The sequence below is a fragment of the Falco naumanni genome, chromosome 4, assembly GCF_017639655.2.
Source record: "Falco naumanni isolate bFalNau1 chromosome 4, bFalNau1.pat, whole genome shotgun sequence".
NCBI classification, from domain to species: Eukaryota; Metazoa; Chordata; class Aves; order Falconiformes; family Falconidae; genus Falco; species Falco naumanni.
The window spans coordinates 64,518,228-64,545,299 of NC_054057.1; the positions used below are offsets into that span (position 1 = coordinate 64,518,228).

At 62.8% G+C, this 27,072-nt stretch overlaps 4 protein-coding genes across 13 annotated transcripts; 1 reads left to right on the forward strand and 3 right to left on the reverse strand.

The window, feature by feature from the left end:
- Nucleotides 1–314: 314 nt before the first annotated feature.
- Nucleotides 315–3,762, reverse strand: EBI3 (Epstein-Barr virus induced 3). 4 transcript variants are annotated; one of them, XM_040593498.1, is made up of 8 exons: nucleotides 3,586–3,738; nucleotides 3,011–3,071; nucleotides 2,759–2,899; nucleotides 1,825–2,049; nucleotides 1,615–1,732; nucleotides 1,334–1,507; nucleotides 873–1,036; nucleotides 315–755 (listed from the first exon to the last, which is right to left on the reverse strand). In XM_040593498.1, the coding sequence occupies exons 6-8, from the start codon at nucleotides 1,503–1,505 to the stop codon at nucleotides 603–605; spliced, it is 489 nt and encodes a 162-aa protein (XP_040449432.1). In that variant the 5' UTR covers nucleotides 1,506–1,507; nucleotides 1,615–1,732; nucleotides 1,825–2,049; nucleotides 2,759–2,899; nucleotides 3,011–3,071; nucleotides 3,586–3,738; the 3' UTR covers nucleotides 315–602. The 4 variants fall into 4 exon arrangements, 3 of the variants coding, with proteins under 3 accessions (XP_040449432.1, XP_040449430.1, XP_040449433.1); XM_040593496.1 differs by having other exon boundaries at nucleotides 1,334–1,427; nucleotides 1,615–2,049; nucleotides 3,586–3,746; XR_005827795.1 differs by lacking the exon at nucleotides 315–755 and having other exon boundaries at nucleotides 1,023–1,036; nucleotides 1,334–1,427; nucleotides 3,586–3,762.
- Nucleotides 3,763–3,945: 183 nt separating this feature from the next.
- On the reverse strand, nucleotides 3,946–13,717 carry ANKRD24 (ankyrin repeat domain 24). Of its 3 annotated transcripts, none has more exons than XM_040591651.1 (19): nucleotides 13,097–13,717; nucleotides 10,346–10,476; nucleotides 10,156–10,244; nucleotides 9,771–9,835; nucleotides 9,469–9,526; nucleotides 9,318–9,388; nucleotides 8,980–9,086; nucleotides 8,706–8,893; nucleotides 8,072–8,100; nucleotides 7,831–7,923; nucleotides 7,224–7,328; nucleotides 7,062–7,106; nucleotides 6,844–6,942; nucleotides 6,698–6,770; nucleotides 6,456–6,577; nucleotides 5,155–6,378; nucleotides 4,594–4,731; nucleotides 4,434–4,499; nucleotides 3,946–4,212 (listed from the first exon to the last, which is right to left on the reverse strand). In XM_040591651.1, exons 1-19 carry the CDS (start codon nucleotides 13,130–13,132, stop codon nucleotides 4,135–4,137), a joined length of 2,817 nt encoding a protein of 938 aa, XP_040447585.1. In that variant the 5' UTR covers nucleotides 13,133–13,717; the 3' UTR covers nucleotides 3,946–4,134. The 3 variants fall into 3 exon arrangements, with proteins under 3 accessions (XP_040447585.1, XP_040447584.1, XP_040447583.1); XM_040591650.1 differs by having other exon boundaries at nucleotides 11,596–13,717; XM_040591649.1 differs by having other exon boundaries at nucleotides 6,456–6,770; nucleotides 11,596–13,717.
- A 106-nt stretch (nucleotides 13,718–13,823) lies between these two features.
- On the forward strand, nucleotides 13,824–21,460 carry SIRT6 (sirtuin 6). Its single transcript, XM_040591658.1, has 8 exons — nucleotides 13,824–13,959; nucleotides 15,067–15,194; nucleotides 15,554–15,736; nucleotides 18,209–18,268; nucleotides 18,819–18,914; nucleotides 19,774–19,854; nucleotides 20,207–20,330; nucleotides 21,017–21,460. The coding sequence occupies exons 1-8, from the start codon at nucleotides 13,894–13,896 to the stop codon at nucleotides 21,338–21,340; spliced, it is 1,062 nt and encodes a 353-aa protein (XP_040447592.1). The 5' UTR covers nucleotides 13,824–13,893; the 3' UTR covers nucleotides 21,341–21,460.
- Nucleotides 21,461–21,571: 111 nt separating this feature from the next.
- On the reverse strand, nucleotides 21,572–27,027 carry CREB3L3 (cAMP responsive element binding protein 3 like 3). 5 transcript variants are annotated; one of them, XM_040591655.1, is made up of 10 exons: nucleotides 26,859–27,027; nucleotides 25,360–25,484; nucleotides 24,933–25,188; nucleotides 24,338–24,453; nucleotides 23,890–24,021; nucleotides 23,705–23,811; nucleotides 23,464–23,532; nucleotides 23,250–23,334; nucleotides 22,817–22,913; nucleotides 21,572–22,744 (listed from the first exon to the last, which is right to left on the reverse strand). In XM_040591655.1, exons 1-10 carry the CDS (start codon nucleotides 27,010–27,012, stop codon nucleotides 22,395–22,397), a joined length of 1,491 nt encoding a protein of 496 aa, XP_040447589.1. In that variant the 5' UTR covers nucleotides 27,013–27,027; the 3' UTR covers nucleotides 21,572–22,394. The 5 variants fall into 5 exon arrangements, with proteins under 5 accessions (XP_040447589.1, XP_040447586.1, XP_040447590.1 ...); XM_040591652.1 differs by having other exon boundaries at nucleotides 23,890–24,072; nucleotides 26,859–26,998; XM_040591656.1 differs by having other exon boundaries at nucleotides 23,890–24,018; nucleotides 26,859–26,997.
- Nucleotides 27,028–27,072: the final 45 nt, after the last annotated feature.

The window sequence follows — 27,072 nt, forward strand, 5'->3', positions numbered from 1 at the left end:
GCCAAGGCCACCGCTAAACCACATCTCCAAGCGCTGCATCTACTTATTTTTAAACACCCCCAGGGATGGTGACGCCACCACCGCCCTGGGCCGTGAAGAAATTTTTCCTGATATCCCATCTAAACCTCCCCTGGTACAACTTGGATATGGACATGGACCAGCTGAGGTGCTGGGGGCTTTGTCAGAACCAGTGCCCGTCCCTGTGCCCGTGCCCATGGCTGGCCTGGCCCCATCTGGCCTCACAGGCAGCAGTGGGACTGTCCCGGGGCAGCTCCGCTGCTCCGTGGAGAACATCACAAAAGCAGGACGAGATCTGAGCCTCAAGCTGGTTTATTGCCTTTTTCTGGTGGGTCCCTCCAGTACTGGTGGTACCACACTGCTGGGGGCACGGGGACACAGAGTGGCCGGGGCATGTGGCGGCGTCCCTCGGTGGGACAAGGAAGAGCAGGAGGTTGGGGGTGCCACCAGAACTGATGGGATGCCCCGTGCATCCAGCACTACAGTAAAGGAATGCCTGCTTCTTAATGCTACACTGCTGTTCAGGAGTTTTCTTGTTCCCGGTTTGGGTGACAGGGAAGGGGACGCTGGCCCTGCTCTGCCTGTCATGGCTCTACCCAGGGCATCCCCGAGGCTGGCAGGCTCCAGGCGCTGAACTCCCCAGAGTCTGTGAAGTCCTTGGCAGCCACCTGGATGTGGTGGAGGGTCCTGGGTGGCACTCCCGTCAGGGTGTACGATGTCTGCTCGTATGGCCCGATCTAGGGGTAAAGGGGCAGCCATGTGCTGGGGGGCCAGGACACAGCCTTGCTCGGGGGTGCACCCCGCAGCTGTGCCTCAGTTTACCCCGTGTGGGAGGGTGGGGGTGCGGGCAGTACCGTTTTGGTGACAGAGCCACCCTCCTGGGCATAGCGGATGCGATACTTCAGTGGGAAGTACTGTGGGAAGGGCCAAGACCCTGGTGGGCTCCACTCCAGCAGCAGCTTCTTGGTCTCCCCGGGGATGGGTGAGACCCGCAGGTCCTCGGGGGGGTCTGGCTTTACTAATGAAGCAGGGAGACAACGAAGGTGTGAGGTGCTGGCTGGGAGACACGGCACGGGACCGCTGGAGACAGTGACACTGTGTCCGCCGGCCCCATAGGAAATCCAGGCTGCAGAGGTGGCCTGAGACCCAGCACACCGCCCTGATGTTTCCGCATCCCAGGCAGGGGAGGGAGCCGGAGGGGAAAGGCCCAAAGGAAGCCCCAGGGCTGGCTCAGCCTCCGGCTCGCTGCTGGGGAGCGGTGAGTGCAGGGGTCTGCGGGGACCTGGGCATCCCGGCCCCTCCCAGCAGCACTCACTGATGTTCTCCAGGAGGAAGGGCAGGAGTCTGGAGGCAGAGCCCAGGGGGTTCATGGCCGTCACATTCACCACGTAGGGGGTGAGGGAGAACATCTGCAAGTCCCCGAAGGAGCAGCTCTGTGGCCCCGTGCGGATGCACTCGCCCGTCTCTGTGGCCCCCCCCCACACCATGCCTGGGGGGCATAGGGGGAGCTGCTGCGAGGGGGGCTGCCCTGCCCGCAGCCCCACTGCAACGCCATCATGGAGGGGCTTGACCAGGACCCCAGGGCCTCACACTGACCTGTACGTGGCCACAAAGTGGGTTTCCAGCAGTGGCTCGGGGGCCAGGACCCAGGAGCAGTTCACTGCCTGCGGGTAGCTGATGGCCCAGCACTCGACGGCAGGCAGTGCAGGGGGATCTGGGGCAGGGGACAGCCATCACCGCACTGCTCGTCCCCCCAGGGGACCCCCAGCCAGCAGCAGGGGCCACGGTGGGGCCAGGATCACTCACAGCCCAGCTGCAGGCAGACAGTGGCCCAGGTCTCGCCGGTGCCAGGGTGGTGGCAGCTGTAGTGGCCCTCGTGGGCCAGGCTGGCGTTGGGGAGGGCCAGCCCCGGTGCAGGGTACGTTCCCAGGACAGTCCTGCCCTGGCGCCACTCAGCCGGCCCCCCCGCTGCAGCCGGGCACCGCAGCAGCACCAGGGTGCCCAGGGTGCCATGCTGCAGGGCGCAGCGGCCTGGGGGACGTGGCAGTGGGCATGGGCTGCACCCCCAGCGCACCCCCCCAGTGCCCCACTGCGGGCCCTGGCAGAGGGGTCAAGGGGACACGTCATGGCAGGGGGTGACGCTGGGTCAGGAAAGGTCTGGGCCCCCCAGCTCTGTTCCCAGCACCCCAGTGCCCCTCCCTCCCCAATGCCCCCAGCCCCCCTGCCTCTGACCTTGGTCCCCTGATGTCCCCAGACCCCCATTGTCCCTATTCCTCCATCACCAGTCCCCCCATGTCCCCTCCCTCCAGTCTCCCTATACGTCTACCCTTAGATGCCCTGTAATTCTGTCCTCAGTCCCCTCAGTGTCCCCAGTCTCTCTTTTCCCCTACACCTCCACCCCTGCTCACTCTATCTCCATCCCCAGTGCCCCTTTGCTTCTCTGGGCAGCACCCTGTCACTGGCACATGCACCCCCACCCGCCCCCAGCTGCCCCACACATCCCAGCACAGCAGCAATAAAGTATTTATACTCACACCAACGGGACGGCTTACCCAGTCTGCCCAGCCCTTCTGTCTCCAATCACCCCAGATCCTGCCATTCCAGACCCACGGTCCCTCTACCAACCTGTCCCCCATGGCCCCATACCTCTGTCCCCAGCCCACCCATCCCCCCAGGTCCCCCTGTACCTCCATCCCAGCTGCCCCAGTCCCTCTGTCCCCAGTCCCGCATGCCCCCATACCTCTGTCCCCATTGTCCCCATTGTCCCCAGGGCTGCCTGCCGTGCCGTTGTAGGGAACGGTGCAGGTGGGTGCCACAAAAGCCACCACCCAAAGCCACTTCATGTCCGGGAGACACAGCGGAGCTGCCCAGTTCCAGGGACCTGTGGGGACAGGCAGGACGGTCAAACCCCAGGGCAGAGGACAGCAGGGACACCATGGCCACAGGTCCCCAGGTGATTCGGGGACATCGCCATAAAGCCAGGGGTTCAAACCTGTCTCCAGGCCACCCCACAGTGCTGTGCCTCAGTTTCCCTTCTGGCCTTGCCGCACAACCTGGGGACAGGGGATGGGTTCTCACCTCAGTGGCTGAATCCTGCTGCCAGGAAGGAGGAGGGGGCAGAGGCAGGAGCCAACGCACCCTGTGTGACCGGGGCTCCCCATGGGGGACCCGCAGCCAGCCCCGTGGCCCCATGCCAGGAATCGGGGCTTTGGGTCACGCTGGGCCTCGAGCAGGGAAGGGGCAGCACACTCGGATGGCCCCCACCACCCAGGGCATCTGGGGAGGGACTGTCCCTCACAGAGGCTCCCAAAACCCAGCCTGGGGGGTTGAGCTGAGGTCCCCACTGTGAACAAGCCCAGCACCACAGGGACGGATCCTGCTCTTGGCATCGCCCATCTTGGCTACGGGCTGGCTGAGCCCGTGGGGGGACAAGCCTCACTTTCCCCCTATCACGGACAAAAGGCTCCCTCCACTGCCCCCCAGCCAGGTGCTGTGGGGTCATCCCTAGCCCCTGACACCCCCCCTGCCCCCAGCCCCACGGGGAGCCCTGTCCCCTGTCACGCTCACCACAGCAGGGCCAGGCATCTGGGACCAGAGGCTCTGTCACTGCCGGTGCGGGAAGCTGCAGCCCCGGCCGGCCTCAGCCCACTTCCTCACGCAGGAAACACCATCCCCAGTGGGGACCACCGCCCAGCGTGGCTCCACAGGGATCCCCTGTGCATGGGGCCATGGGGCCGCAGGAAAGCAGTTCCAACCCTTCCCACACCACCCCCCGCTTCCTTCATGGTCACCCACTCCCACTTGGGAACATCAGGGCTGAAGGAGATGATGGCACCGATCCGCTACTGTCCCCAGCTCCGCCACCCTCCCCAGCACCCTGTGCCCACCCTCATCCCCCCCAGAGATGAGCCATCCCATTGGTGTGAGTATAAATACTTTATTGCTGCTGTGCTGGGATGTGTGGGGCAGCTGGGGGCGAGTGGGGGTGCATGTGCCAGTGACAGGGTGCTGCCCAGAGAAGCAAAGAGGCACAGGGGTGCTACCATGTGTCTGTCCCCCCAGCCGTGTCACTGGCTGTTCCACCAACCCCTGCGGCACTGCCGTGCTGGCGGGGACTCATCTGCCCTGCTCCTGCAGCTGCTGCATCCTCAGGATCTGGCACAGAAGTTTCTGCACATCCTCATCCATGTGGCCCTGGGGTGGAGGGGACATTGGGGGGGATGTCAGAGAGGGGACGTCAGAGGGGGGACATCAGGGAGTGTTTGTGGCGCATGGCCCACATGCCCCTGGGTTGGCACCTGGATCCAGCCCCTTGCTGCCTCCCGCATGCACGTGGGCGCTGACACGTGGCTGGCTGGTGCCCCGCTCCCCCACACCAGTGTCCCAGTTCCCCTACAGCCACATCCCCATCTCACCTGCACTGCATAGAGCAGGTGGCTCCGGTACAGCTTCACCACCTTGCTGTGTCGCTTTTCTGTCTCCTGCAAGAGAGCGAGTGGGTTTAAGTGTGAGGCTGGGGGCTTGCGGAAGCCCAGAACCCACCAGGTGATGGCCATGAGACCCCCCAGTACCCACCACCAGCTTCTCCTCCAGCGCACGGATCCTGTCCTGGAGCAGAGCAGTGTTGAGGGGTGGCTGCGGTGGTCCCCGGGCCTCGGGGAGGGCATTCAGGGCTTCCTTCAGCCTGAAGACCTCCTTAGAGAGCTCAGTGATCTGCACGGAGCGCGGAGGTTACCGGGACCCCTGAGCCCCGGCTCCACGGGGGTCCCCGGGCAAGGGCAGAGCCAGGGCTTCCTCCCCCCACTCCTCCTGCCCCCACTTTCAGTCTCAGTCTGGGGAGGAAAAAAGGGAACAGCCAGGAGAGCGGCATGTCCGCACGCAGGGGCGCGTGCGCATGTGTCCGCGTGTGCACTTACGTGTGCAAGCGTGCATTGAAGTGCAGGTGCATGTACACGTATGCACATATAAGCATGTGTGCACATACGTGTCTCCACCCTTCTGCATACATGCGTGTAGCTTGCAAGCCTGTCTCCCCTGTGACCCGGCCAGCTCAGCTCACCCAAGCAGCACCCAGGCCGCTGTTTCCCCTCCCAGGAGCCCCTCGCCAACCGCCAGCACCCCCTCCCTGTCCCCCACCTTTCTGTCCCTGTCCTTGACCAGCCGGGCCGAGTCCTCAGCGTGGCTGTGGAGCTCCCGCAGCCGCCGCGCCTCGTCCTGCGCCCCCGCCAGCTGCTTCTGCACGGCAGCCAGGCGATCCTCCGCTGCCTGCCGCTCGCTCTTCATGAAGAGCGCCTGCCGCTGCACGCGGAACACCTCCTCGCACGTCTTCTCGTGCCGCCGCGACAGCTCGCCCAGCTTCTGGGCCAGCGCCGCCGCCTCGGCCTGCAGCCCCGCCTGCGCAGCCTCGTGCTCGCCCCGTGGCACCGCCGCCGCCAGCTCGGCCTCCAGCCGCGCAGCCCTGCGCCCCTTGGCCTCCGCCGCCGCCTCCAGCTGGGCCGCCCGCTCCCGCAGCGCCCGCGCCTGCTCCTCCAGCGCCGCTGTGGCCCGGGCGTGCTCATCCCGCGGCACCCAGCCCTCCGCCTGCGCCTGCCGCAGCCGTGCCAGGGCTTCCTCGTGCTCCTGCCGGCCCACCGGCCGGGCGGCCAGCTGCTCCCGCAGCGCGCCCAGCTCAGCCTCCCTGCGGCCCAGCGTCTCCCGCAGCTGTCCCAGCTGGGCCGTCACCTCCTCGTGCTGCCGCACCAGATCGGCCACCCGTCGCTCCAGCACCCCCGGCTCAGGCATGGGGCTGCCTGCCGCTCGCCAGTCCCGTGCCTTGGCCTCCAGCTCCCGCCGCAGGGCCTCCGCCTCCGCCTCCGCCCGGCCGCAGCGCTCCAGCAAGGCCTCCCTCTCCCTCGCTGCCTCCTCCAGGGAGGCCGTTGCCTCCACAGACTCCACGCTGGCTTCCAAACGGGTCTGCAGCTCCTTCACCCGCTGCTCCCGCTCCTCCAGCGCCGCCTGCGCCTGCAGCAGGGCTGCCCGGGTCTCCGCCAGCTCAGTGCTGACCTCCTGCTTGGCCGCGGAGGAGGCCTCTGTGTGTGCCCGCAGCTCACCTGGCGCAGCCTTGCTCTCGTCCCTGCTCCAGGCCGGCTCCTTGGCGAGCCTCTGCACCGCGCTCCCCTCCATGACGTGCTCTGAGGCACCGCTCCACGCCGCCGGCTGCCCACCGGCTGTGTCCTCCCTCGCGTCCGTGCCCTGCGGCACCTCCAAGCGCTGCGCCCGCAACTGCTCCAGCTCACGTTGGAGGGCTTTGTAGAGGCTGGCGGGCACAACGTCCCCCGGGGTGGACGGGCTGCTCTCATCTCGCTCGTAGTTCTCCAGCACCTGCTGAGGACACAGCGATGCCAGCAGGTGCCAGGGGACGGAGGCAGGGAGGGACAGATGGACAGACAGGGACTTGCCTGTATCTTCTCCCTCAGCTCCTTGTTCTGCATGGTGAGGGACTGCACCTGCCCCTGCAGCGTGGCCAGCAGCTCCTCGGCCGAGGGGCTCAGCGTCTTCTTGGAGAGCAGCAGTTCTGCCCCTGCGGGGCACAGGGATGTTGGTGCTGCGCCCACCCAAACCCCTGCTCCCCGCTGCAGGGTGCCACCTCCCCACGGGCTGCCAGCCCCACGGCGGCCTCGGGAGGCCGGCAGGGCCCAACCTGGGAACTCAAGCGGGTCTCCCTCCTCGTCCTGCAGTGTCTCGATGTCATAGCTCGTGTTCTCCCTCTCGTTCTAGGGGGGCAGAGTGACGGTCAGCCCCCACGCGCCCCAGCCCCTGTTGCTGCCAGCTGCTACCCGCACCCACCTCCAGTGAGGACAAGCGGCTCTGCAGAGCCTCCACCTCCTTGCCCAGCCGCTCCTTCTCTCTATCCCGCACCGCCAGCCGCTCCTCCAGCTGCTGGATCTGTGGGGCAGGACACAAGCGCAGGGTCCCCTTAGCTCCCACCAGAGTCCCGATGGCATCCTCAGCACCAGGACCCCTCAGAGAGCTGAGCCCACCCACGACCTGTTCACTGGCCTCACCTGCTTCTCCATGGAGCGCAGGGAGCCCTCGTCCAGCTCTGCCTGCTAGCAGGACACAGAGAGAAAACAGGGAGGGATAAATCCTGTCCTCATCCTTCCCATCCCCTCCGCTCCCTAGGGACATGGTGGCATCTCCCCCATGACGCTGCAGCTGGCCGGTACCTCCCGTCTCTGCTTCTCCTGCTGCTCCAAGCCCCGGATCTTCTGCAAGAACTGTGCCCGCTCCTGCCGCAGCCGCACAATCTCCTCGTAGGCATCCCGGTCCTCCTGCAGGGAAGCAGCTTCCAAGCCTCGGTGCCAGGCACCGCCAGTGCCCTCCCCACTGTCGGCCCCCTCCTGCCCGTCCTCACCAGGGGTCTGTGGCAGGCTGAGCCCAGCCAGGCAGCACTGCCCCCATGGGCAAGCCACACTCCAGGGGTGTGCACGGCACTTTTTCACACGAGAGAGAGAGAGAGAAGGAAAGGCTCTGGCAGGGCACAGACCCCCCGGCACCACACAGCACCCCAGGAGAGGGGTGCTTGGGGCCTGCAGGGTGGATTGAAAGGGGCTGAGAGCCCCTGCCCTTGCTGACAGTAGGGGCTCGGGGCCTGGGGTGCTGCATGCACCCCAGGAGTGGGGATGAAGCCCCCATAGCAGCTCAAGCCAGCCTGTGAGCACCACCTCCACTGCAGGGGCGGGTGAAGCTGGAGTTTGCCTGAGCCTGAGCTTGGCTACCCTGCTCCTGCCAAGCTGGCTGTGGGTATGGAACTAAGGGGGACTGCCCTCTCACCTGCCCGGGGATGCCCAGGGGAGGCAGAGGGGCTTTCCTCTTCCTTGGGGTGCTGTTCTTCTCCCTGACGGATGACTGGCTGGGTGAAGACGTCTGCAGAGACACCAGGGCAGATAAAGTGGCCTCCCTCCTTCCTGACACATCGTCACCCTGCAGAGCCCCAGGGCTCCTGGGGACCCCCACCCAGCGGCTGGGGCCAGGCCAGCCCTGATGAGGGGTGGGGAACCAGGCAGGCCCTTACCTGGGATGCCTGCTCAGCTGACTCCTCTTCTGTGGGGCAGAGCGGAAGGAAAGAGAAAGAAATTGGGGAGGTTTAAGGGATCATAGGAGTGGGCACAGCAGGCAGAGCCTGCACAGGTGCAGGGGCACTTCTAAATGTGCTCATGCAGGGATGAGCGCTCAGGGGGAACACACAAGTGCGTGCAGAGGAGAGCACGTGTGCGTACAAGGGGCACACATGCAGACAAATACGGGGATATACATGGATGTGTAATTTCAGGGATGCATACACATGTGCAGACACAGGAAGATCCATGCATACAGACATGCACATGCAGACACACATACACACACACTGGCTGATACACATGCACAATTACACCCCCATGCCTGCAAACACATGTGAATGTGTGTGTGCAAGCATGTGCAGACACTAAGGCAACCCAGGCTCAGCACCACCTCCCAGCCCTCAGCTGGTGACAGCATGGGCAAAGGCACCCCCACCACACGGCAAAAGGGGACATGTGCCCCCCAGCCTCGCTCAGCCTCTTCCAGCCGTGGGTCAGCCCTGCCCCAAAGCACCCGAAAGGGTGAAAACGCCCCCGTGGGTCCATCTCCTGCAGACAAGAAGCACCAGGGCGGCACAGCTGCCTTACCGCTGGCCCAGGACCTGCGCTGAGCAGCCTCTTGCAGGAAGTGCTGGATGAGAGCGTTGCCCGTAGCCAGGCTGTAGTGTGTGGCATCGTGACCTGTGGAGTCCACCACGGCCACCCGGGCGCCAGCGTTGACGAGCACCTCCACTGTCTCCACACTGCCATTCTCGCAGGCCAGCATCAAGGCTGTCCTGAGCAGAGTGATGAGACCAGAGGTGAGGGTGCCCATTCCCTCCATCTCCCTGTCCACCTCCAGTCCCCACCAGTGCAGACTCACCTCCCCTGCAGGTCCTGGCTGTTGACAGCTGCGCCTCGGTGCAGCAGGTACCGGCACAGCTCCGAGTGGCTCATCTTGGCAGCAAGGATCAGCGGTGTGGAGCCATCCTGGGCAGAAGCAGGTTGGGTGAGGGTGTGCAGACAAGGTTCAGATCCCGCCGTGGGGCACCCCGCTCCCCTTACCTCCCCAATTTCCACATCCCACTCCATGCCACTTCACCCCAGGAACTGCCAGCTGCTGCCTTCCACCACAGAAGCTGCTGCGTCCCAAAGGCAGCCCCAGCCCAGCCCCCTGCTGCTCTGCAGGGCACAGCAGGGCAAGGAGCGGAGGGATCTCACCTTGTCCTTGATGTTCAAGGGAGCCTTGAAATCGCAGAGGATCTCAGAGCACGAGATGCAGCCACTGACCGCTGGGGAGAAGGACAGAAGCTGAGCGCTCTGTCTCCCATGGGGACACGAGCAGGACAGGGCTGGCACTGTCCCTACTCACCTGCGTGGTGCAGTGCTGTTCGGCCACTGCCATCAGCTACGTCCACAGGGCAGGAGGCCTGAGGGAGAGAGCCTGGGTTACAGGAAGGTAAGGGACAAGACAGACAGACTGCTCAAGTGGACATGTCTCCTTGGCATTACTGGAGGGCTGAGCAGGTGCCAGGCAGCACCACACAGTGCCGGGCAGAGCCAGGAACCACCATGCCAACCACCACCACTGAAAGGGAGTTCAAGGACAGAGAGGACACCCGGCTGGCACAGCACTCGCCCTCCCTCACAGCACCATGCTCCCAGCCCCGGTACCTGCAGCAGCTTGCTGACGCACTGTGGGTGGCCATGCTTGGACGCCAGATGCAGGGCAGTGTAACCTGGGGAGCGGGACAGACAGGCGGGTCAGAGAAATGGGCTTGTGACAGAGGCCACCTGTTGGGTGACAGCTGGGCAGATGGGCACACAAGAGGATCTGCTGGACTGGGGCTAAACAGAAGGGGACATCCCCAGGAGCACCATCGGTCAGTGCTTGAGTCCCCGTAGGAAGCTGAGACAATTTATAGCCCCTGCAGGGGTGGCCGTCACCTCTGTCCCCTCAGCCTCAACACCTGCCAGCAGAGTGGGGAGAACCAGGGAACGCCAGTGGCCCTGGGTGCCCATGGCGTTAGCCAGAGGCGTGCAGCGGCCGTGCCCTCACCCGAGCTATCCTTGGTCATGGCATCCACGCCGTGAGCCAGCATGGCTTCGAGGCAGTCCACGTTGCCCCGCATGGCGGCCAGGTGGAACCTGCAGCAAGACCAGGGGCTGTTTCACTCACATCCCTGGCCCTCAGCCCTGTGTCCCCAGCCCTGTGTCCCCAGCGTGCCAGGGACTGGGTCAGCACTCACGCGGATTTGCCCTCCGAGTCCAGCTTGGTGGGGACCAGGCCCTTACGGACGAGGAGAGATGTCACCCTCCCGGCATCGTTGTAGTCCACAGCTTGCAGAAGCTTCTCATCATTCTTGGTCCAGTCCTGGCTCTGCAATGAAGCCAAGAGGAGGCTGTGTTGGGCATGCTGTCCCCAGGGACAGGCACGGTGCTGGGCTGGGCTTGGGTGCCTGTCCTCATCCCCATCCCTGCTATCTTCCTCCCTTCCCGATCCCTTGGGGTGGCCATCTCTGGACCAACCCCCTTCCCAGGTGCTGTGGCATCTGGCCCCCAGTATGGAGGGTTTAGCTGGGACAGGTGACTGGGATGAGGATCCCCTTCACCCTGCCTCCAGTTAGCAGCTCACAGAAGATTTACAGAGCTGCCCCAGTTTAGCTGTGGGTGGGCCAGGCTGTGAACAGTCAGGATCTGGGAATGAGCTGACACTGCCTGGTTGCCCCTGCCCCAGGGTTTGCCCCCGCCATCCCAGTGACCCCACTGCTAAACACAGCCAGCACCCAGGAGGTGTCTGAGCCCCATCCCTGCCCAGGTTTCCCCACTGAGCCCATTCCCAGCCCTGCCTTGGTCCCCACCAAGGAAGGGACCAAGCCAAGGCTAGCACAGCTGGCAGCGACAGCAGGTCCCCTGGGGTGGCTCCAGCCTCCCTGGGATATACAGGGCACAATGCTGTCCCCACTGCTGCACGGGACTGGGGCTGGATGGGGGCTTATTGACCCAGTGGTCCTGCACATCCCCGTCCCGAGGGAGTGACCTGCGGCGGGACAGGACCAGCATGGGAAGCCCTGTGTTCACCCCACAGCCCGTGACGACAACCCGGAGCTCACTGCAGTCAGGGCAGCAGGAAATGGATGTCACCTTTTGGGAGCTGCTTGCATCCAGCCTTGCACCAGCCTGCTGCCCAGTGCTAGCCACAGGACCTGTGCCACTGTGCCCACCTGGTGCCCCTGCCAGCCCCTCCAGCCCTGCGGGGGCCGAGGGACCCCATCCAGGGGTGGGGAATAAACCCGTCTCCCAGGATTACTGGGCAAACTGGGAGGGTGGTGCCTGCTCCCCCGCCCCCCGCCCCTTGTCATGCAAGGACAAAGCAGGCTGGAGAAGAGGCAGCTGAGCCCTGGGATGGAGATGGAGGGGGTCCAGGTGGGTGGGAGTGACATGGCTTACCCCGGAGGACGTGACCAAAGGGGACCAGAGATGGAGGGCAGGGACGTACCGCGAAGGAGGCAGCAGCACAGAGGCAGATCTGCTTCATGGTGTTGAGGAAGAGGTGGCGGGCAGCCATGCATCCCTTGCCCCCCGCCTGGGCGAGGGCAGGCTGGGGCTCCAGGCCGTGGACCCCAAACCCCAGCTCGGTCCAGCATCGCTGCCTGGGTGGGGGCCGGGTCCTGCCGCAGTAGGAGCCAGGATCCGCCTCCCTCCATCCCTCAGTCCCTCCTTCTTTCTCTCCTTCCCTCCCTCCCCAGCATCCAGAGCTCCAGGCATCCCTGCATCCCTGCCATGGAGCAGGTACCAAGGTCCCAGTCAGGGAGCAGCACCCAGGCTGGTCCCAGTTAAAATGGGAGGGACTGGGCGGGGGGGCAACTTTCCCACCCCATGCTCAAAGTGAGGCAGCAATGCACCCCCAAACAAAGCGGATGTGCATCCTCCTGCCAGATCCAGCTCCTCGAGGAGGGGGACATGGGACCCCGTGCAGTGCCCTGGGGGGCACAGACTTACCTCCCACCACAGCCCTGGGGCCAAGGGAGGGGCAGGACCCCCTGCCTGTGTCTCAGGGGCTCAGCAAACCCCCCTCAAGGATGGGACCCCAAAATGCAAAGGGTCTCTGGGCAGCTGTCCTGGAAGAGCCCTGGGGGTGGCAGGACAGCCGGAGCCCCTCCCCGCTCCCCACTCACAGCAATGTCCAGGGCAGTGTGGGGAAACTGAGGCACAGAGCACCCTGAGCAGGGCAGGCCTGCAGACTCCACAATGGAGGGCTTGAACCTGTGTCCACATGTCCCCAACCATGTGTCCCCAGTGCACACATCTGCCCGGGGCTGCTACGGGCCCTGGGGACAGCACTGTCACCCTCTGCCCTGCGTGGAGGATGGTGAGAGCCTGCGGCCCCGTGCCAGGTTGGTGCTGAATAATTGAGGAGCATCAACATGCTGGTTCCACTGGCGGTGGCAGCTGGAAAGCTGGCAGCCGTCCCCAGGAGGGGGACAGGGAGGGGACCTGGAACCTGCTTCCTTCTCGCTGCTGATGCCTTTATTCCTTTGCTTTGCCCCACTCCCAACAATGGCCCTGGGAGCACCCTTGGGTACACCGGGAGCTCAATCCCACCAGCCAGGGTTGCACTGCCAACGTCCATGGGGATGCTGTCCCCACGGTGAGCAGCCATCTCACATTCCTGTGACACTGGGGACATCCTGGGGATGACCCCCATGTCCTCACGTCCCTGTGAAACTTGGAGCATGCCAGAGCAGGTCCTCGTGTCCCTGTGAAACTTGGGTCATCTCAGGACACGTCTCCATGGACATCCTGGGGCAGGTCCCCATGGACATCCCAGGACAGGGTCCCATGTCCTTGTGCAACCTGGATCATCCTGGGGCAGGTCCCCAAGGACATCCCAGGGCAGGTCCCCATGTCCTTGTGCAACCTGGACCATCCCCGGGCAGGTCCCCACAGATACCCAGGGCAGGTCCCCATGTCCCCATGTCCCTGAGGATAGCACTCACGTCAGCCTTCTTGAACTTGGCCTTCAGGCTCTTCATGGCAGCCCCAGCCCCGTGGCACCTGGATGGGGGATGGCTGTGCTCGAGGGTCTCTCCCCCACTGTTCCAGGCCCAGGTGCCCCCAGCCCTGCTGCTCCAGTGCCCCGGCGCCTGCCGCAGCGCCCAGCGCGGGGGGGCCGCAGGGAGTTGGGTTACGGCTGCGGTTACAGCTGGCAGCGCTGGGCAGCCGGGGGGGGGCTCGAGACACACACACACACAAACCCCATCTGGGGAGGGGGCTGCGTGCACCCCTCCAACACCCAGGGGCAGGGAGGCGAGGGGCCACGGCTGGCGGGGCCAGGCCCGGAGGGGGAGTGGGGGGGGTCTGAGGGCAGCAAGGCCGGGCTCCGTGGGCCTCTGGGGTGTCTGGGGCTGCGGGTAGATGTGGGGCAGGGCTGGGCTGGGCCCTGACGAGCTGGGACCCCCTGCCCCGGCCTGGGACCCCCTGCCCCAGCCTGGGACCCTACGCCCTGGCCTGGCACCTCAGCCCCAGCCTGAGATCCCCTGCCCCGGCCTGGCACCTCCTGGCCCTACCAGCACCCCCAGCCCTGCCCTGTCACCCCCCGCCCCGGGGGTCCCGGCTGAGGATTCAGCACGGTGAGGGCAGCAGCCCCCGCCCTTCTCGCCCGGCACAAAGATGGCGGCGGCGGCGCCGTCCCCCGGGCGTGCCCGTCCGTGCGCCCCGCCCCGGCGCGTCGCTGCGCGCTTCCGCCCGGCCGCGGGGCTGGCAACAATGCGCGCTCCGGCGGCCGCGGCGGGCCATGGCGGTCAATTACGCGGCCGGGCTCTCGCCCTACTCGGACAAGGGCAAGTGCGGCCTCCCCGAGGTGAGCGCGGCGCGGCCGGGCCCTCCCGCGGCCTGGCGGGTTCCCATGGCAACCGCGCCCTCGGCCCCGTGGGTGGCTGCCGCGGGGAGCCCGGCGCCAGGGCCCCTTTGTGTGTCCCCCGGCCCACGGCTGCCCCCGCGAGTCCTCCGCGGCCCACGGCTCCCTGCGTGTGTCCCAGCCCCCAGCCCCACGGCTCCTTCCCTGTCGTCCCGGCCCCACGGTTCCCTCCGTGTCCCGTCCCGTCCCCCACAGCTCCCTCCCATCCCCCCCAGCCCCACGGCTCCCTCCGTGTCCCGTCCCGTCCCCCACAGCTCCCTCCCATCCCCCCCAGCCCCACGGCTCCCTCCCTCCACGCCCGGCACTACCTCCCTGCTTTGTGCCCCCACCCCGGGGCTCCCAGCCCTGTGGGGACCCCCTGTATTCCCCAGCGGGGATCCCAGAAGGTGGGTGTGAGGGGCCTGCCCAGGCACTGCGGGGTGATCCCAGCCCTGTGCCCCCAGCAGTATTTGGGAAGCTTAAAACAGGTTTTGAGGTGAGGGGACAGGGACATGCAGGGGCCTGTCCTCAGTCCCTCTCCCCAGGAGACCGGGCTGGAGAAGCTTCTCGCAGAAGCGAAATCCTGTGCCCACGCCAGAAGGCTGGGTGGGTGCGCGGTCCCACCTAGCCACAGCACTCCTGTGTCCCCCACCTTCCTGGCTTCCCACGCAGCTCGCCGTCCCTCAGCGCTGGCCTGCCTGCAGGGCTGGTGGCCGTGCTGGTGACAGCTGGAGCTGAGCACACGCGGGGTGGCACCGGGTTCACGCCTGCCCTCCTGCTGCCCGGCAGTGCCCTGGAGCCCAGCCACTTCTCGGGGTATCAGCTGCCTGTCAGCGAGAGCAATAAATACCTCTGTCTGCCTTAGGTGTTTTAAGCCCTTACCCTGCACGGAGATGTTTATACAACGCAGTTTCTCTCTGATTAAATGCTTTTGTCGTTAAGGAACGCAAAATCTTCTTTCCTTTGGATAAGAAAAGTTGTGGTTTACTGCGTCTTTGCACCAGGAGGGGTGTAGTTGGATCTACCCCTGCACCTCTCCATTCCTGTGGTGGTTTGTCTTTTCTTGCTCAGATTTTTGACCCCCCGGAGGAAGTGGAGAGGAAGGTGCAGGAGCTGGCAGACCTGATCAGGAGTTCCTCCAATGTGGTGTTTCACACGGGGGCTGGGATCAGCACTGCCTCGGGGATTCCCGACTTCAGGTAAGGGCAGTGGACGGCAGATGAGGCGTTGGGGGGATGGCGCCTCCTTCAAGTCCATGTCACACCTTGTAAAGCTCTGGACTGTTTCCCCTGCCAGACCTGCTCCATCCCTCCTCTCCGGTCCTGGATCCAGTTGAAAATACCCTCTCCCTCTTGCACACCCGTTTGAGGTTAAGCCATGCCCACAGAAGCCCTGTGGGCATCCTGCTTGCATCGACAAAAATCACCGGTGATCCACAACCTTCATTTAGTGGTGCCCTGCTCATCCTCCTCCCCTGATAGGGCTTGTGCTGCGTTTACAACTGTCATCTTGGAGCCTGGGCTGTCAGTTCTCGCTCTTTCTGTCCCTGTTCCTGCAGGGGCCCCAATGGTGTCTGGACTATGGAAGAGAAGGGGCTCTCCCCAAAATTCGACACCACCTTTGAGAATGCCAGGCCCTCCAAGACTCACATGGCGTTACTGGGGCTGCAGAGAGTTGGCATCCTGAAATTCCTGGTCAGCCAGAATGTGGACGGCCTTCACGTGCGTTCAGGATTCCCACGGTACTGCCCCTCCTGCCCTGTCTCCACATCCCTCATGCTTTTCCCTGCCGCTGCCACGTGGCTGTTGTCGCTGCCTGATCAGCGTGGCCTTGCAGGCAGGCGTTTGGTGCTGGGTGTTGATTTCCAAGGCTGGCTTGGAAGCTCTCCCCCACATCTGGTGTGGGGAACGGAAACTGGAAGGGGTACATGAACTAGACTGAATGTAGAGAAGTTATTTTAGTAATTCAGAGGGTGATCAAATAAAGTCAGCCCCAGTTGATGCTCTCTAGAAGTACACCCAGAAGCCATTTGTTCACAAGAAAAACAAACAGGTCATGGTGTTGGGCCATTGCATGTTGCCACCCATCAGCTGAGTAGCTGTGGCTGTCGGTGCTGCTGTGAGCAGCCTGGCTGCGCTGCATGGCTGCCTGGGAGATCGTGGCCCAGGGAGTGAGATGTCAGCTTCAGTTAGGGCACATGCTCCTGGGAACTGGGCTCAGAGCACACGATCCTTTCCACTGCCTCTGCACCCATCCAGAGGGGTGAAGGGACAGGAGGGAGGATGAGAGGCTCTGAAGCTGCTCCTGCTGCTCGCAGAGATGCCTCTTGACCCGTTTTACCCGCGTAGCTAGAGCTGTCTCAGAGCTCTGGATCTTGTGCTATTTTACAGTTTGCTTAAATTTAATTTCTTGAGAGAAAATAAAGGCAGTGCTGCCCCAGTGATGGAACAATGCCTGGGCCAAAGATGGCCTCAAAAGTATTTTGCCTCACGATAAATTTGCAAAACTGCAGGGGCAGCAGGACATAGAGAGGGTCCCGCGGTTGGAACTGGTCTGACTTACCGGCTGTGGTCTCTGATTTTCTTGCCCGCTGCGATGAGGGTCAGGGATCCTGCGTGGCTGTTTCCTCTGCAGGGAGCTGTGACGTGTGGGAGCCGAGGGTACAAGATCTCCGCTCCCTGTATGGGTGGGGTCTGAAGCACATTTAGCAGCACAGCTGCCATTTCAAAGATGTCCTCGAAGGAACCTGCCTTTCCATTAGCGCTTGTGGCAACAGGCTCTTTTCCCTTCAAGGAACTTCAGCCTGTTATAAAACCCATTTCCAGCACTTAAGACCAGTGAGCAATTGTTTTGTGAGGCAAACTGCTTGGAGCTGCCTGGAAAGGAAAGGGGAGAGCAGCTGAATTCAAGTGAAAAAATAAAATGAAGGGAGCTGGGATGAGAACAAGGAGCATGAGTGGGACCTCAGAGAAGATGTCTCATGAATGTCTTCCGCCATCACTGGCTGAGCAGAGAGCTGCCTCCAGGAGGTGCTTCATATTACTAACAGCCCCGAGTCCTGGTTCCTGCTCCTAGCACCACGTTTGCCTTTTTAAACTAAAGAACCATGGGAAAAAGAATAGGAAATTCTGACCAGAACTCAGCTGTGCTCCCTGCAGCCTTGTGCTGCTGGCTCCCGCTGTGGTTTAGCACAGCTCTTCTGCCTAAGCAAAGCACGTGCTTAAGTAAGCGTTGCAGAACTGGGGCCAAAATAGGGGCAATCAAGTCAGTCCTGTCTTCATCCACCCTGGAGGAGGCTCCCGGTTGCTGTGGGGCTTGCAGGAACATGGGGAGAGTGTGGCCTTGTTTTCCTCTAGCTTCTGCACTTTGAGGCTTGCACTGAGCTTGAGGGGAGTTTTAGTCACAAGTGGCAGGGGGCTGGAACCGTGTGAGGACATAGGGAAATGCTGAGTGCTGAGATAAGTGAATATCCAGGTTACTACTGAGTGCAGAGATTTGAGGCTGGATCAGATCAGAGGAGGGGCTAGAATTGGTGCTGCAGATGGAAGCATTTAAAATTAAAAAACCAGGACATGCTGTCCCTCTCCTTAGTCCCAATTGCAGTGGTTGTAGTGTAGCGCTTTTGTGATGGGAGATAAAACCACAGTGCAGAAGGCTCTCAGCAGGATCTAAACACATCCTTGGGGTCTCCCCTGCCCCATGAGAGGGACAGCTCTGCCCAAACTCCCTTTGAGCGACCTTTTTTGCATGAAATGCACAAAGCGGTGCTCAGTGTGCCATAGTTCTGCCAGCGCCTGCTTGCCCTGCATGTGATGGCCATGCTTGGCAACGGGAAGCCCCCACACTTGGTGGCTGAACTAACAGCCTTCCCTGCCGGGCCAGCTGCCCCCCTGCAGCACGGCCAGGTTGTTCTGTGGCACCCAGTGCCAGCGTGACGTTGGTGCCTCGCTCCGATGCAGCCCTGTTTGTGTCTAACTAATATAATTCCCCCCCCCCGTGCTGACCCTGTGCTGGGGCACTGTCCCCAGGCCATGGCAGAGGGTCCCTGCCACCCCACCTGTGGTAGTCTGGCAGGTCTGACCTAGCTGAGCTGGGAAGCGGCGAAGCCCCGGAGGTGCAGGAGCTCCTGGTGAGGAGGGGTCTGGGGCAGCTTTCCCTGTCACCCCAGGGCTCTCCACCCTTCCCCAGCTCACCTCTCCTGTTTCTCCCGCAGGGACAAATTGGCTGAGCTCCACGGGAACATGTTTGTGGAAGAGTGTGTGAAATGCGGCAAGTACGTGAGCCCTGAGCCTGGGGAGGGTGGCAGTGGGGTGGGGACTTCGTTGCTGTCCCCGGGGAGCCCTGGAGGCCCTGCACATGCCATGAGGCTGTGTGCATGGGGTCACAGACAGATCTGGCCGTCTGAATCGTAAACCCTGTCAAACGGTGGGAGATGAATATTCTGGGAATTCTCTGTTGCCTGGGAGGCCCTTGGCAAATCCTGCTGGCCGTGGCAAGGCGCCTGTGCCAGCAGGGCTGCCTGCAGCAGGGTCTGTACCTGCCAGCTGGAGAGGAGGTTGCTACAAGCTGGGTTTGCCATCCTGGTCTGTGGCAGACCCCTGGGGCTGTCGCTCAGAGCTGCTGTCCACAGCACCTGGTTAGAGGCGCAGGCAGGGATCGGTGGAGAACTGAGGTGCCTCTGTCATTGCTTGTGTCTCTGAGCCACCGCCTGCTCCTCCAGTGTGGGCTGTGTGGCATGAGGTGTGCCACATCACGGCGGGCCTCTCACAATGGGTGCCACCTGCCTGCGTGTTTGGCCCCGGATGGCACCGTCTCTCTTGCAGGCAGTATGTGCGGGACGCAGTCGTGGGCAGCATGGGGCTGAAGCCAACGGGCAGGCTGTGCAGTGTCACCAAAGCCCGGGGGCTGCGGGCCTGCAGGTATGGTTGCTGGGGTGCAGGGCTGGGGCTCCCGAGGGGATGTGGGGTGGCGGGGGGGACCCTTCACCCGAGTGAGTGACTCTGGTGCACAGACGTGGCTTTGCAGGGCTGGGCCGACAATGCCTCTGGTTGAGGTGAAGAAGCAGAGGGTGTAGGGGGGATCTCCAAAAGCCCAGATGGGAAGCCAGCACCCATGTCTTCAAGGAGTCCCAGCCTCCTTGGCGGGGGGTCTCCCACCGGTAACTGAGCATGTCCCGGTGCTGGAGAATGCCCTGCTGTAGGATGGCAGCTCTAGGGAGCGAGCCCTTTCCCCCCCAGAAGGATGCGGCCGCTGCGCTGCCTTGCTGCTGCTTTGCCCTTGGTAGGGAAGCGTAAATAGCATTTCCAGCTCTGCAGCTGGAGGTACCCTGAGGTGATCCGGCATCCAGACACGCTCCACGGGCCCTGTGTGCTTCCTCAGCCAGGCTCACCGGGCCCAGCGCAGCTGCTTTCCACAGCCAGGCTGGCTGCAGAGCTGGCACAGCAGAGCTGGGGGCTGCGGGCGGTGGAGCAGAGCTCTCCTGGCTCAGCTCTGATGCTGGGGAGTGAAAGCTGCATCCCAGCTCTGAACCAGGGCAGCGAGACAGCTGGGGCTTTGGTGGCATCGCAGCACCAGCCACAAAATCCCTCGTGCAGATGAAGTCTGTGCCCTCGCCTGCCGGCGAGTCCTCTCAGCTCGTCTGGGCTCACTCTGTCCCTTCACAGTGCAGGGCCAGGGAGGGTGGGACAGGATCTGGGTCGCTGTCCCCTCTGGCAGGACGGCTCTGCTGGCTGTTCCTGCCTGGCAGGAGAAGCTGCAGTCCCTATGCGTGTTTTCTAGGGGGAAGTTAAGAGACACCATTCTGGACTGGGAGGATTCCCTGCCTGACCGCGACCTTACGCTGGCGGACGAAGCCTGCAGGTACTGTGCTTGGGCTCTTCATGCCGTGGGGGCTGCTGACATCTGTGGCTGGTGGTGCCACGGGAGGCTGCCGGGGCTGCCTGTCCTCTGCCTGCACCGTGGGGGACCTTGGGCTGGCCTTGCCTGGCGTTGGTAGTCATGTTCTGTGCCTCGCAGCCGTGAGGCTGTACTCACAGAACAGCAGTGCCCAGCTCTCTCCTCAGAAAGCGGCTGAGGGAAACCACAGCAAATTCTGGCCACAGCTTTGCTTCCCAGCTGCTTGTAGAGTCCACACTGGAGCAGGGTGGGAGAAGCAGTCTGCAAACAGCCACGGCTTTTTCTCTGGCCTGGATGTTTTGTCTCCTCCCTACAGGAAAGCTGATCTCTCCATCACCCTGGGGACCTCTCTGCAGATCAAACCCAGCGGCAACCTCCCGCTGATCACGAAGAAGAGAGGAGGGAAGCTGGTCATAGTCAATCTACAAGCAACCAAACACGTGAGTGTCCTTGCCGTTCTGCGCTGCTGCTTTCCCCTCGCGTCCCTTGTTTCGGCCCCATCCCAGGTTAGTCCCCGTGCATCGTCCCCTCCCAGGCGGCCAGGTAGAAGAGTGGCCTCACTTAGCAAACAGGCTGGGCTTCCCTTGCTGGAGGGTTTAAACCTGCAGCTCCCAATAAACACTGAGAAACAGAAGGTAAATCTCAAGAGCAGAATAAAAACAGCCCAAAGCCTGATGTATCTTCCAGTGAATTACAGCCCAATGAAGTAACTGCACACACATAACCTGTGCTGCGAGGGAGAGGAGTTCGGTTCGTGTTCGGCCCTGGTTTTGGTGCCGTTGTCCAAAGTCTTTCAAACAACCGGCGCTGGGGGGTACCTGGGATGGCATTAGAGCTCCCTTATCCCTGTCTCACCCTGTCCTGGGCTCATAGCCTGGCTCTGCATCCACGTCCCCATCTCAGGGCTGTGTTTAAGGTGTGACCGCCTGCCCGCACCCTGACGGAGCCCTGTCAGCCTGCCGTGCAGCTGGGGTCAGTTCGTGTTCCACCAGGGATGATGTCTCAGGGACTGCAGCCCGCGTGCAGCTGAGCCATCACCCTGTCCCCGTGCACTCCCTGGGAGGGGACGTTTGTCCCCGCACACTATGTTTGTCCCTAACGCTGTGCTTGCCCTCGCTTGCCCCAGGACAGACAGGCCGACCTGCGCATCCACGCCTACGTCGACGATGTCATGACGAAGCTGATGAAGCACTTGGGGCTGGAGGTCCCGGAGTGGACGGGGCCAGTGGTGGTGGAAACCGCTGAGCTCACCAAGCCCGAACAGCTCTTCAAATTTGACCCTGGGGCCCGCAGGCTGCTGAAGGAGGAGCACAATGGCATGGAAGGGCTGTGCCCTGACCTTGGGACCACACTGGTGGAGCACCGTGACAGTCTGAAGCAGGAGTGTCCCAGCCCAGACACAGGGCCAACGACGGTGAAGAAGATGAAGGTGGAGCCTCTCCTCACCTGACCCAGGCTGTTCCCTGTCTGTCTAGACACTCGTTTGTGCCGCTTTTCCTACCGACTTTTTTTTTATACCCTCAAACATTGTCCCTTTTTTTATGTAAGTATTAAATACACTTGAATCGCATGTGTTGGGGCAGCTGCACCCACTGGCGCAGGAAGGGTGCTGCCTGCTTGAACCATACCCAGCACCTCGTTCCTTCTCTGCAAGGAGATGCTGGTGGGGCCCAGCTATGTCCCACAGAGCTCGGGGGGCAGAGGGACAGGGGTGCTGGTGCCAGGGCAGTGACAGCGGGGATCGTTGGGGCAGCTGATGCCATCTCAAATGAAGCTGGGGCCAGGCAGTGGTCGGAAGGAGCTGCTGCGATCTCCTGGCTGAGATCTGCCCGCAGAGCCAGTCCTGCATCCTGCGTGCTGGTGATCTGTGGGGATGTCGCTGGGTCGGGGAAGGGAAGGGGACTGGTGCTGGCCAAATCCTGGCCTGGTGCAGGGCTGGGAGCTGTGGGAAGGTGCCCTGGTCCTGCTGCCCTTCCCTCTGCCTCCTGCTGTGCCCGCTGCTCCCAGGGCAGCCCTAGGCTGGGTCTGGCCACCTCTCCCAGCGCTATTGGACCCTGTTGCCTCAGGATCCCTGGCCCAAAGGTTCTTGAAACCTTGTGGATCACCCTGTATTAAAGCAGGTGGATTTTTTTCCAAAATACCTTGTATTTAGAGATGAAAATAAAGCTTAAAAAACCAAAACAAAACCAAAACCAACCAGTTGCAACATCAATAGCCATCCAGCCCAGGGCCCCTCCAGTTCCCTCGTCCCCATCCTGAGCGACCCCGTGTCCCTTCCACAACTTCTGCTGCACCTGAGGGGCAGGAGCAGCTCCTTCCCTCCCAGTCAGGCCAGTGGGAACCGGTCTCATCTTCCCAGTTCACAGATACAAGCAAAGCCAAGTGGGTCCAGCATCTGCCCGTGCCTGGAGGCAGATCCTAGAGGGGTCACCCCGAGGGCTCATTCCATAGGGGATGAGGTGCTGAGCCACCCCATTGCATCCCCCGTGGTCCCTGGGTGCTGCTTAGAGCTCCTCAGCCGGCTCCAGCACCGCAGGCCTGCTGTGGCCAGCCTCGGTCCAAGCCAGCGATGCCAGGCCGTGGTGCGGTGCGGTGTCATCCCCCAGCACAGCATTCGCTGGATCCTCGGCCCCGTGGCTCAGCCCCTCGGAGGTGAGTGGCTGCGTGCTGTTATGGGGGGGGGCTTTGTCCAGGCGTGGGGTGAATGTGCGGCCACCGAAAGCTTCGTGCAGGGTCTCGGGGGTGTCACCCAGGCGCTCTGGCCAAAGTGGCTCCGGGAGCTTCTCGTCCCCAGCTTGGGGCTGTGAGTAAGCCACGCGGGAGGCAGCCGCATTGTGCAGGGACCTGGAGAAAACTGAGTGCGAAGGAGGGTCAGGGCCTGCTCTGGTGCCCCGAGCTCCTGGTGCAACCTCAGCGCAGCCCTCACCTCGCACGGGTCTGAAGTCGCCATCTGCCTCTGCCTTGCCAGGGGCAAAGGGGCTGATGGAGGGGAAGACGATGAGTGTGAAAGACAGCAGCAGGACCTGGGGGCAGAGGGGGATGTCACCATGTGCAGTGCTGGAGGGGGACCAGGTTCTGGGACACAGCTCCCAGGGAGGGGGCTGGTGGCAGAACCAAGACTGCATCCCTCTGTCCCTCCCGGTGCATGGGCCCCTGCCAGCGTGGCACCATCCATCCCTTCATCCATCCATCCGTCCGCCCTCGCGTGCCTCCATCCCTTCTTCCACCCATCCAACCCTGGAGCATCTATCCCTCTGCGTTATCTGTCCCACCATCCAGCCCTCCCAGCACAGCTCCACGTGTCTGAGCGCCCCTCCCTTGAAGCAAGGAGGCCAGGGGGGTTTGGGGGTTCCACACACCGCGATGCAGGTTCCCGTCTGCGCTGCCTTGTTGCTTGACTGTACCACAAGAGCCTGGAGCTTCTTCAGCTGCTCTAGGAGGGACCTGGGGACAGGGAGAGCCCATTAGCACCTCAGAGCCCCTCTGGCCCCCCAGCAGGTTTGGCTGGGGGGCGAGTGAGTCCCAGCTCCATCCTACCCCAGCCTGTCCCTCTCCTGCCCTGGGGACACCTACGAGTTCTGCTTCTCTAGGTGCAGGACTTTCCTCTGCAGCTCCTGGTTCTGGGCCGTGCACGCCGACATCCTGAGGGACAGGGGGAGGGAACAAGGTCAGGGGGGACAGCTGTGGGGGCTGACAAGGGGCAGTGTGCCCATCATTGGCCAGCCAGGTGTCCCCGGGCACCTGGGGCAGGGGGAGTGCCAGCCCCGAGGGTTGGTGGTCAGCTATGCCTGGAGCAGGGGTTTGGGGTCCATACCGGCTCTCCAGCCCATCAATATATTCCTTCTTCTTCTTGCGGCTCTCCTGAGCCGATTGCTTGTTCCGGATCTTCCGCCGGATCTTCTTCAGCACCCGCTCCTCGTACTGGGGGAGACAGGGGAGTCAGGGCCACAGTGCTGGGCCCCCTCACTCAGTGCCCTTCCCAGGCATGGTGGGACCCACCTTGGTGAGGGGCAGCTGTGTGGGCAGGGACACCCCCTCCTTCGCCAGCAGCTTCTTCTCGTCCTCAGTCAGCACCAGCTCCTGGAACTGCCCCTGGCTCTGCCGCAGCAGGGAGGTGGGCACCTGTGGCTGCTGGGGGGCCACAGCTGGGTGACAGCCCTGGGTGGTGGGGTCACCCCGTGCCTGACCCCAGGGACCATGGCAGGGATAACAGGGCAGGGATGAGGATCGGATCGTGGTTCAGAAAGGGCCAGGGATGGGACTGTGGCGTGGAAAAGGGGTCAAGTGTGGGGATAGGGAGGAAGGGGGACAGGAATGGGGATGGGGTAGGATGGGGATGGGAATGGGGATGGGGAGTGATGGGGACAGGAATGGGGATGGGATCATGGTCCAGGAAGGGGCAAGGATGGGGACAAGGAAGGATGGGGACACAGGGGCTGGGACTCACGGCATCAGAGCTGCCTGAGAGCAGCAGGTCCTTCACGGTGAGGGTACAGGATGCCGGTGGGGAGACTGTGGGCAGGTCCTGGCTCTCCTCCAGGAAGAAGCCGGGGTGCCACATGTCTGGGTGAGGGGAGAACAGAGGCTGTCAGCAGTCCTGTGTCCCCGCTGCAGGAGACTCACCCCTGCCATGGCCCCAGAGCTATGGTGACTTGATGCCACTTACCAGTCCAGTGGCCCCTGGCTCTGTCCCCCCAGGCTGTCTCTCTGGCCCTGCCCCAGCCGCCGAACACCCTGCACTGCTCAGGCCACCTCAGCATCCCCAGTCCCCCCAAACCTCCCTCACCATCCAGTCTCCCCCTCCAACACCAGCCTGACCAGTTCACCCCAGTTCCCGAGCTCTCCCCACTCCCCACAGCTCCTCCCCAGTCCTCCCAGTTGTCCCCCGTCTGCCCAGTTCCCTCCAGCACCCCCAGCTCCCCTAATTTCTTCACTATCCCTGAGAGACCCCAGCTTTGCCATCCCCCTCAGCTCCCCGGTGTCCCCAGTCCCTCCAGTGTCCCCAGCCTGGTCCTTTGCCCAGTCTCTCCCCCATGGCTCACCCAGGTCGATGGAGACCTCGGGGTGCAGGACCCCAGTCCCCCCCGGGAGGGGCAGACCCCGACAGGGGCCGGCGTAAGGGTACAGGACCTCGCTGGGACCCCCATCACAGCACCTGGGGGGGCTGTCGAGCTGGTCAGAGGGGGGGTCCTCAGAGACCCCGCTGTCACTGGCAGCCGGGGACCAGCTGGGTGAGTCCGACACCGAGTCCCCGGAGCCCAGGATAGAGCTGAGGAAGTCCTCGCTGTCCTGGGCATGCTGTGGGGACACGAGTGCCTGTCACCCTGGGATGCCTGTCACCCTGGGGTGCCCACAGGAGCTTCCTGCACTGCAGGGCACTCCCAGCTCCCGGATAAGGCATGGCAATGGGGTTCTCCTGCCAGACCCAGGGCTGAGGTGGGGATGGACCCCCCAGCCCGTGGGACTCACCCCATCCTTGTGCCAGGCACCCGGTGGCGTCCCCAGCTCCACACCACGGAGAATCCCATCCTGGCGGTCAAAGAGGAGGTCCAGCAGGTCGAGACTGTCGAGGCTGCCCACGCCAGAGGCCATGGCTGCAAGGCGGCAGGGTCAGGTCCCTATCCCAGTGCCCATGACTGCCCCAACACCTCCCCCTCCCCTCCAAGCTGCACAGCTCCAGTGACACCCCAAATCATGGGGCAGGCATGGGGCTGGTGAGAGGGAGCAGGGAGCATGTCTGGGCATGGGCACATGTGTGCGGGACCATGGGGAGGTATATCTACATGTGTGCGCATGTGTGACTGTGCATGTGACCATTTGGATGTGTGCACAGCTGCATGTGGATACAACTGTGCTGGCACACGTGAGTGCAGAGCTCTGTGTCTACACAACCACATGGCCATGCAATGTGCATGTGTGTGCCCACGCAGACATGGGTATGTGAACACATGCACACACATGTGCCAGCACCTGTATGTGAGCACACATGGGCATATATGGCAAAGCCCTACATGCACATGCGTGGGAGGAAGAGCATAGGCATGTGGGGGGCTCAGGGGCACAGCAGTGGACTCCCCCCCGGCTCCTTCCAGCAGCTGTAGCTCCCAAATCCTCTATTTCCGCTCCCCCCCCCCCCCCCCAAGAGAACTGCACAGCCGGGGGTCCCTGCAGGCACCCAGCTGGCCCAGCCCCACCATGCCCCCCAAGTGCAGGAGCAAGATGAGCATCCAGACCTGAGGGCTGGGTCAGCTTCCCTGTCCAGCCCTGTCCCATGTGTGTGATCCCTTGGGAAGAGCAGGTTAATCATTTTGGGTAGCAAGTGGAAAGGGAGGAGACTGCTGCCACCAGCCGGCCCAAGGAGGGGACTTAGCCCTGCTCTGCCACTGCCACCCCAGGCACTGCTTGAGACCCCAGACTCAGAGCAAACCAACAGGCCCACTGACCAGTTGCCCAACTGGCCAATCAGCTGACTCACAACCCAAAAAACCAACCAACTGACCAACCAGTTGACCGACTGACCAACTGGTTGACCAGCCAAATTAACAAACCTATCAAGAAACAGACCAAATGGTAAATCTGTTGGCCAACTGACCAGGTGGTTGCCTGACCAAATAACCAACCCACTGACCAACTGAATGACCAGTCAATTCTCTGATCAATTGATTAACCAACCTGCCACCCAACTACCCATCCCACCACTCAACTCACCACCCAACTACCCACCCCACTCCACCCAGCCATCCAACTCACCACCCAACTGCCTTTCCCAACCTATTAAACACTGAGTCAAGTGTCCTTCAAGCCTAGTTTGTGGACGGTTGTCATTACCGTGGTGTTTGGCTGTCCAATCCAGCCAAGGAGCTTTATTGCACCCTGTCCTTCACCCCCAGTCCTTCCAGTGAGCCCTGATGGCCCCAGGGGACCCTCAGGTAGAGGGACCCTATTGAACACCAGCAGCCAGGACATACCTGTGTGAGATCCTGCTCCCTTGGAGCTGTCCTGTCTTCTCAATCCCCTCAGCACACAGGGGAGCGGGGCGGACACCGATCCCAGCCACCTCCTCCTCCGTGGTGCCCTGACCCAAGTGGCAAAGTTTAAACTCCAACTGCACAGAAATAACATCCTGGATTGCAAAATCTCCCATCCCTGATTGGGGATGGCGGTGAACGATGGCAGGGCCGC

Coding starts and splice junctions, on each gene's coding strand:
- EBI3 (XM_040593496.1), bottom strand. CDS start 2,779: ATGGGGACAATGGGGACAGAG. Junction 1,037..1,333: donor CTTCCTCCTGGAGAACATCA/GTGAGTGCTGCT, acceptor CTGCTTCATTAG/TAAAGCCAGACCCCCCCGAG. Junction 756..872: donor GTGGCTCTGTCACCAAAACG/GTACTGCCCGCA, acceptor CTTTACCCCTAG/ATCGGGCCATACGAGCAGAC.
- ANKRD24 (XM_040591649.1), bottom strand. CDS start 11,664: ATGGCTGCCCGCCACCTCTTCCTCAACACCATGAAGCAGATCTGCCTC. Junction 9,087..9,317: donor CCTTGAACATCAAGGACAAG/GTGAGATCCCTC, acceptor GCTTCTGCCCAG/GATGGCTCCACACCGCTGAT. Junction 8,101..8,705: donor GCGCAGGTCCTGGGCCAGCG/GTAAGGCAGCTG, acceptor TCTGCCCCACAG/AAGAGGAGTCAGCTGAGCAG.
- SIRT6 (XM_040591658.1), top strand. CDS start 13,894: ATGGCGGTCAATTACGCGGCCGGGCTCTCGCCCTACTCGGACAAGGGC. Junction 15,195..15,553: donor TCGGGGATTCCCGACTTCAG/GTAAGGGCAGTG, acceptor CTGTTCCTGCAG/GGGCCCCAATGGTGTCTGGA. Junction 20,331..21,016: donor ATCTACAAGCAACCAAACAC/GTGAGTGTCCTT, acceptor CGCTTGCCCCAG/GACAGACAGGCCGACCTGCG.
- CREB3L3 (XM_040591655.1), bottom strand. CDS start 27,012: ATGTTATTTCTGTGCAGTTGGAGTTTAAACTTTGCCACTTGGGTCAGG. Junction 23,812..23,889: donor CACAGCTGCCCCTCACCAAG/GTGGGTCCCACC, acceptor TGTCTCCCCCAG/TACGAGGAGCGGGTGCTGAA. Junction 23,335..23,463: donor CACCTAGAGAAGCAGAACTC/GTAGGTGTCCCC, acceptor CCCTGTCCCCAG/GTCCCTCCTAGAGCAGCTGA.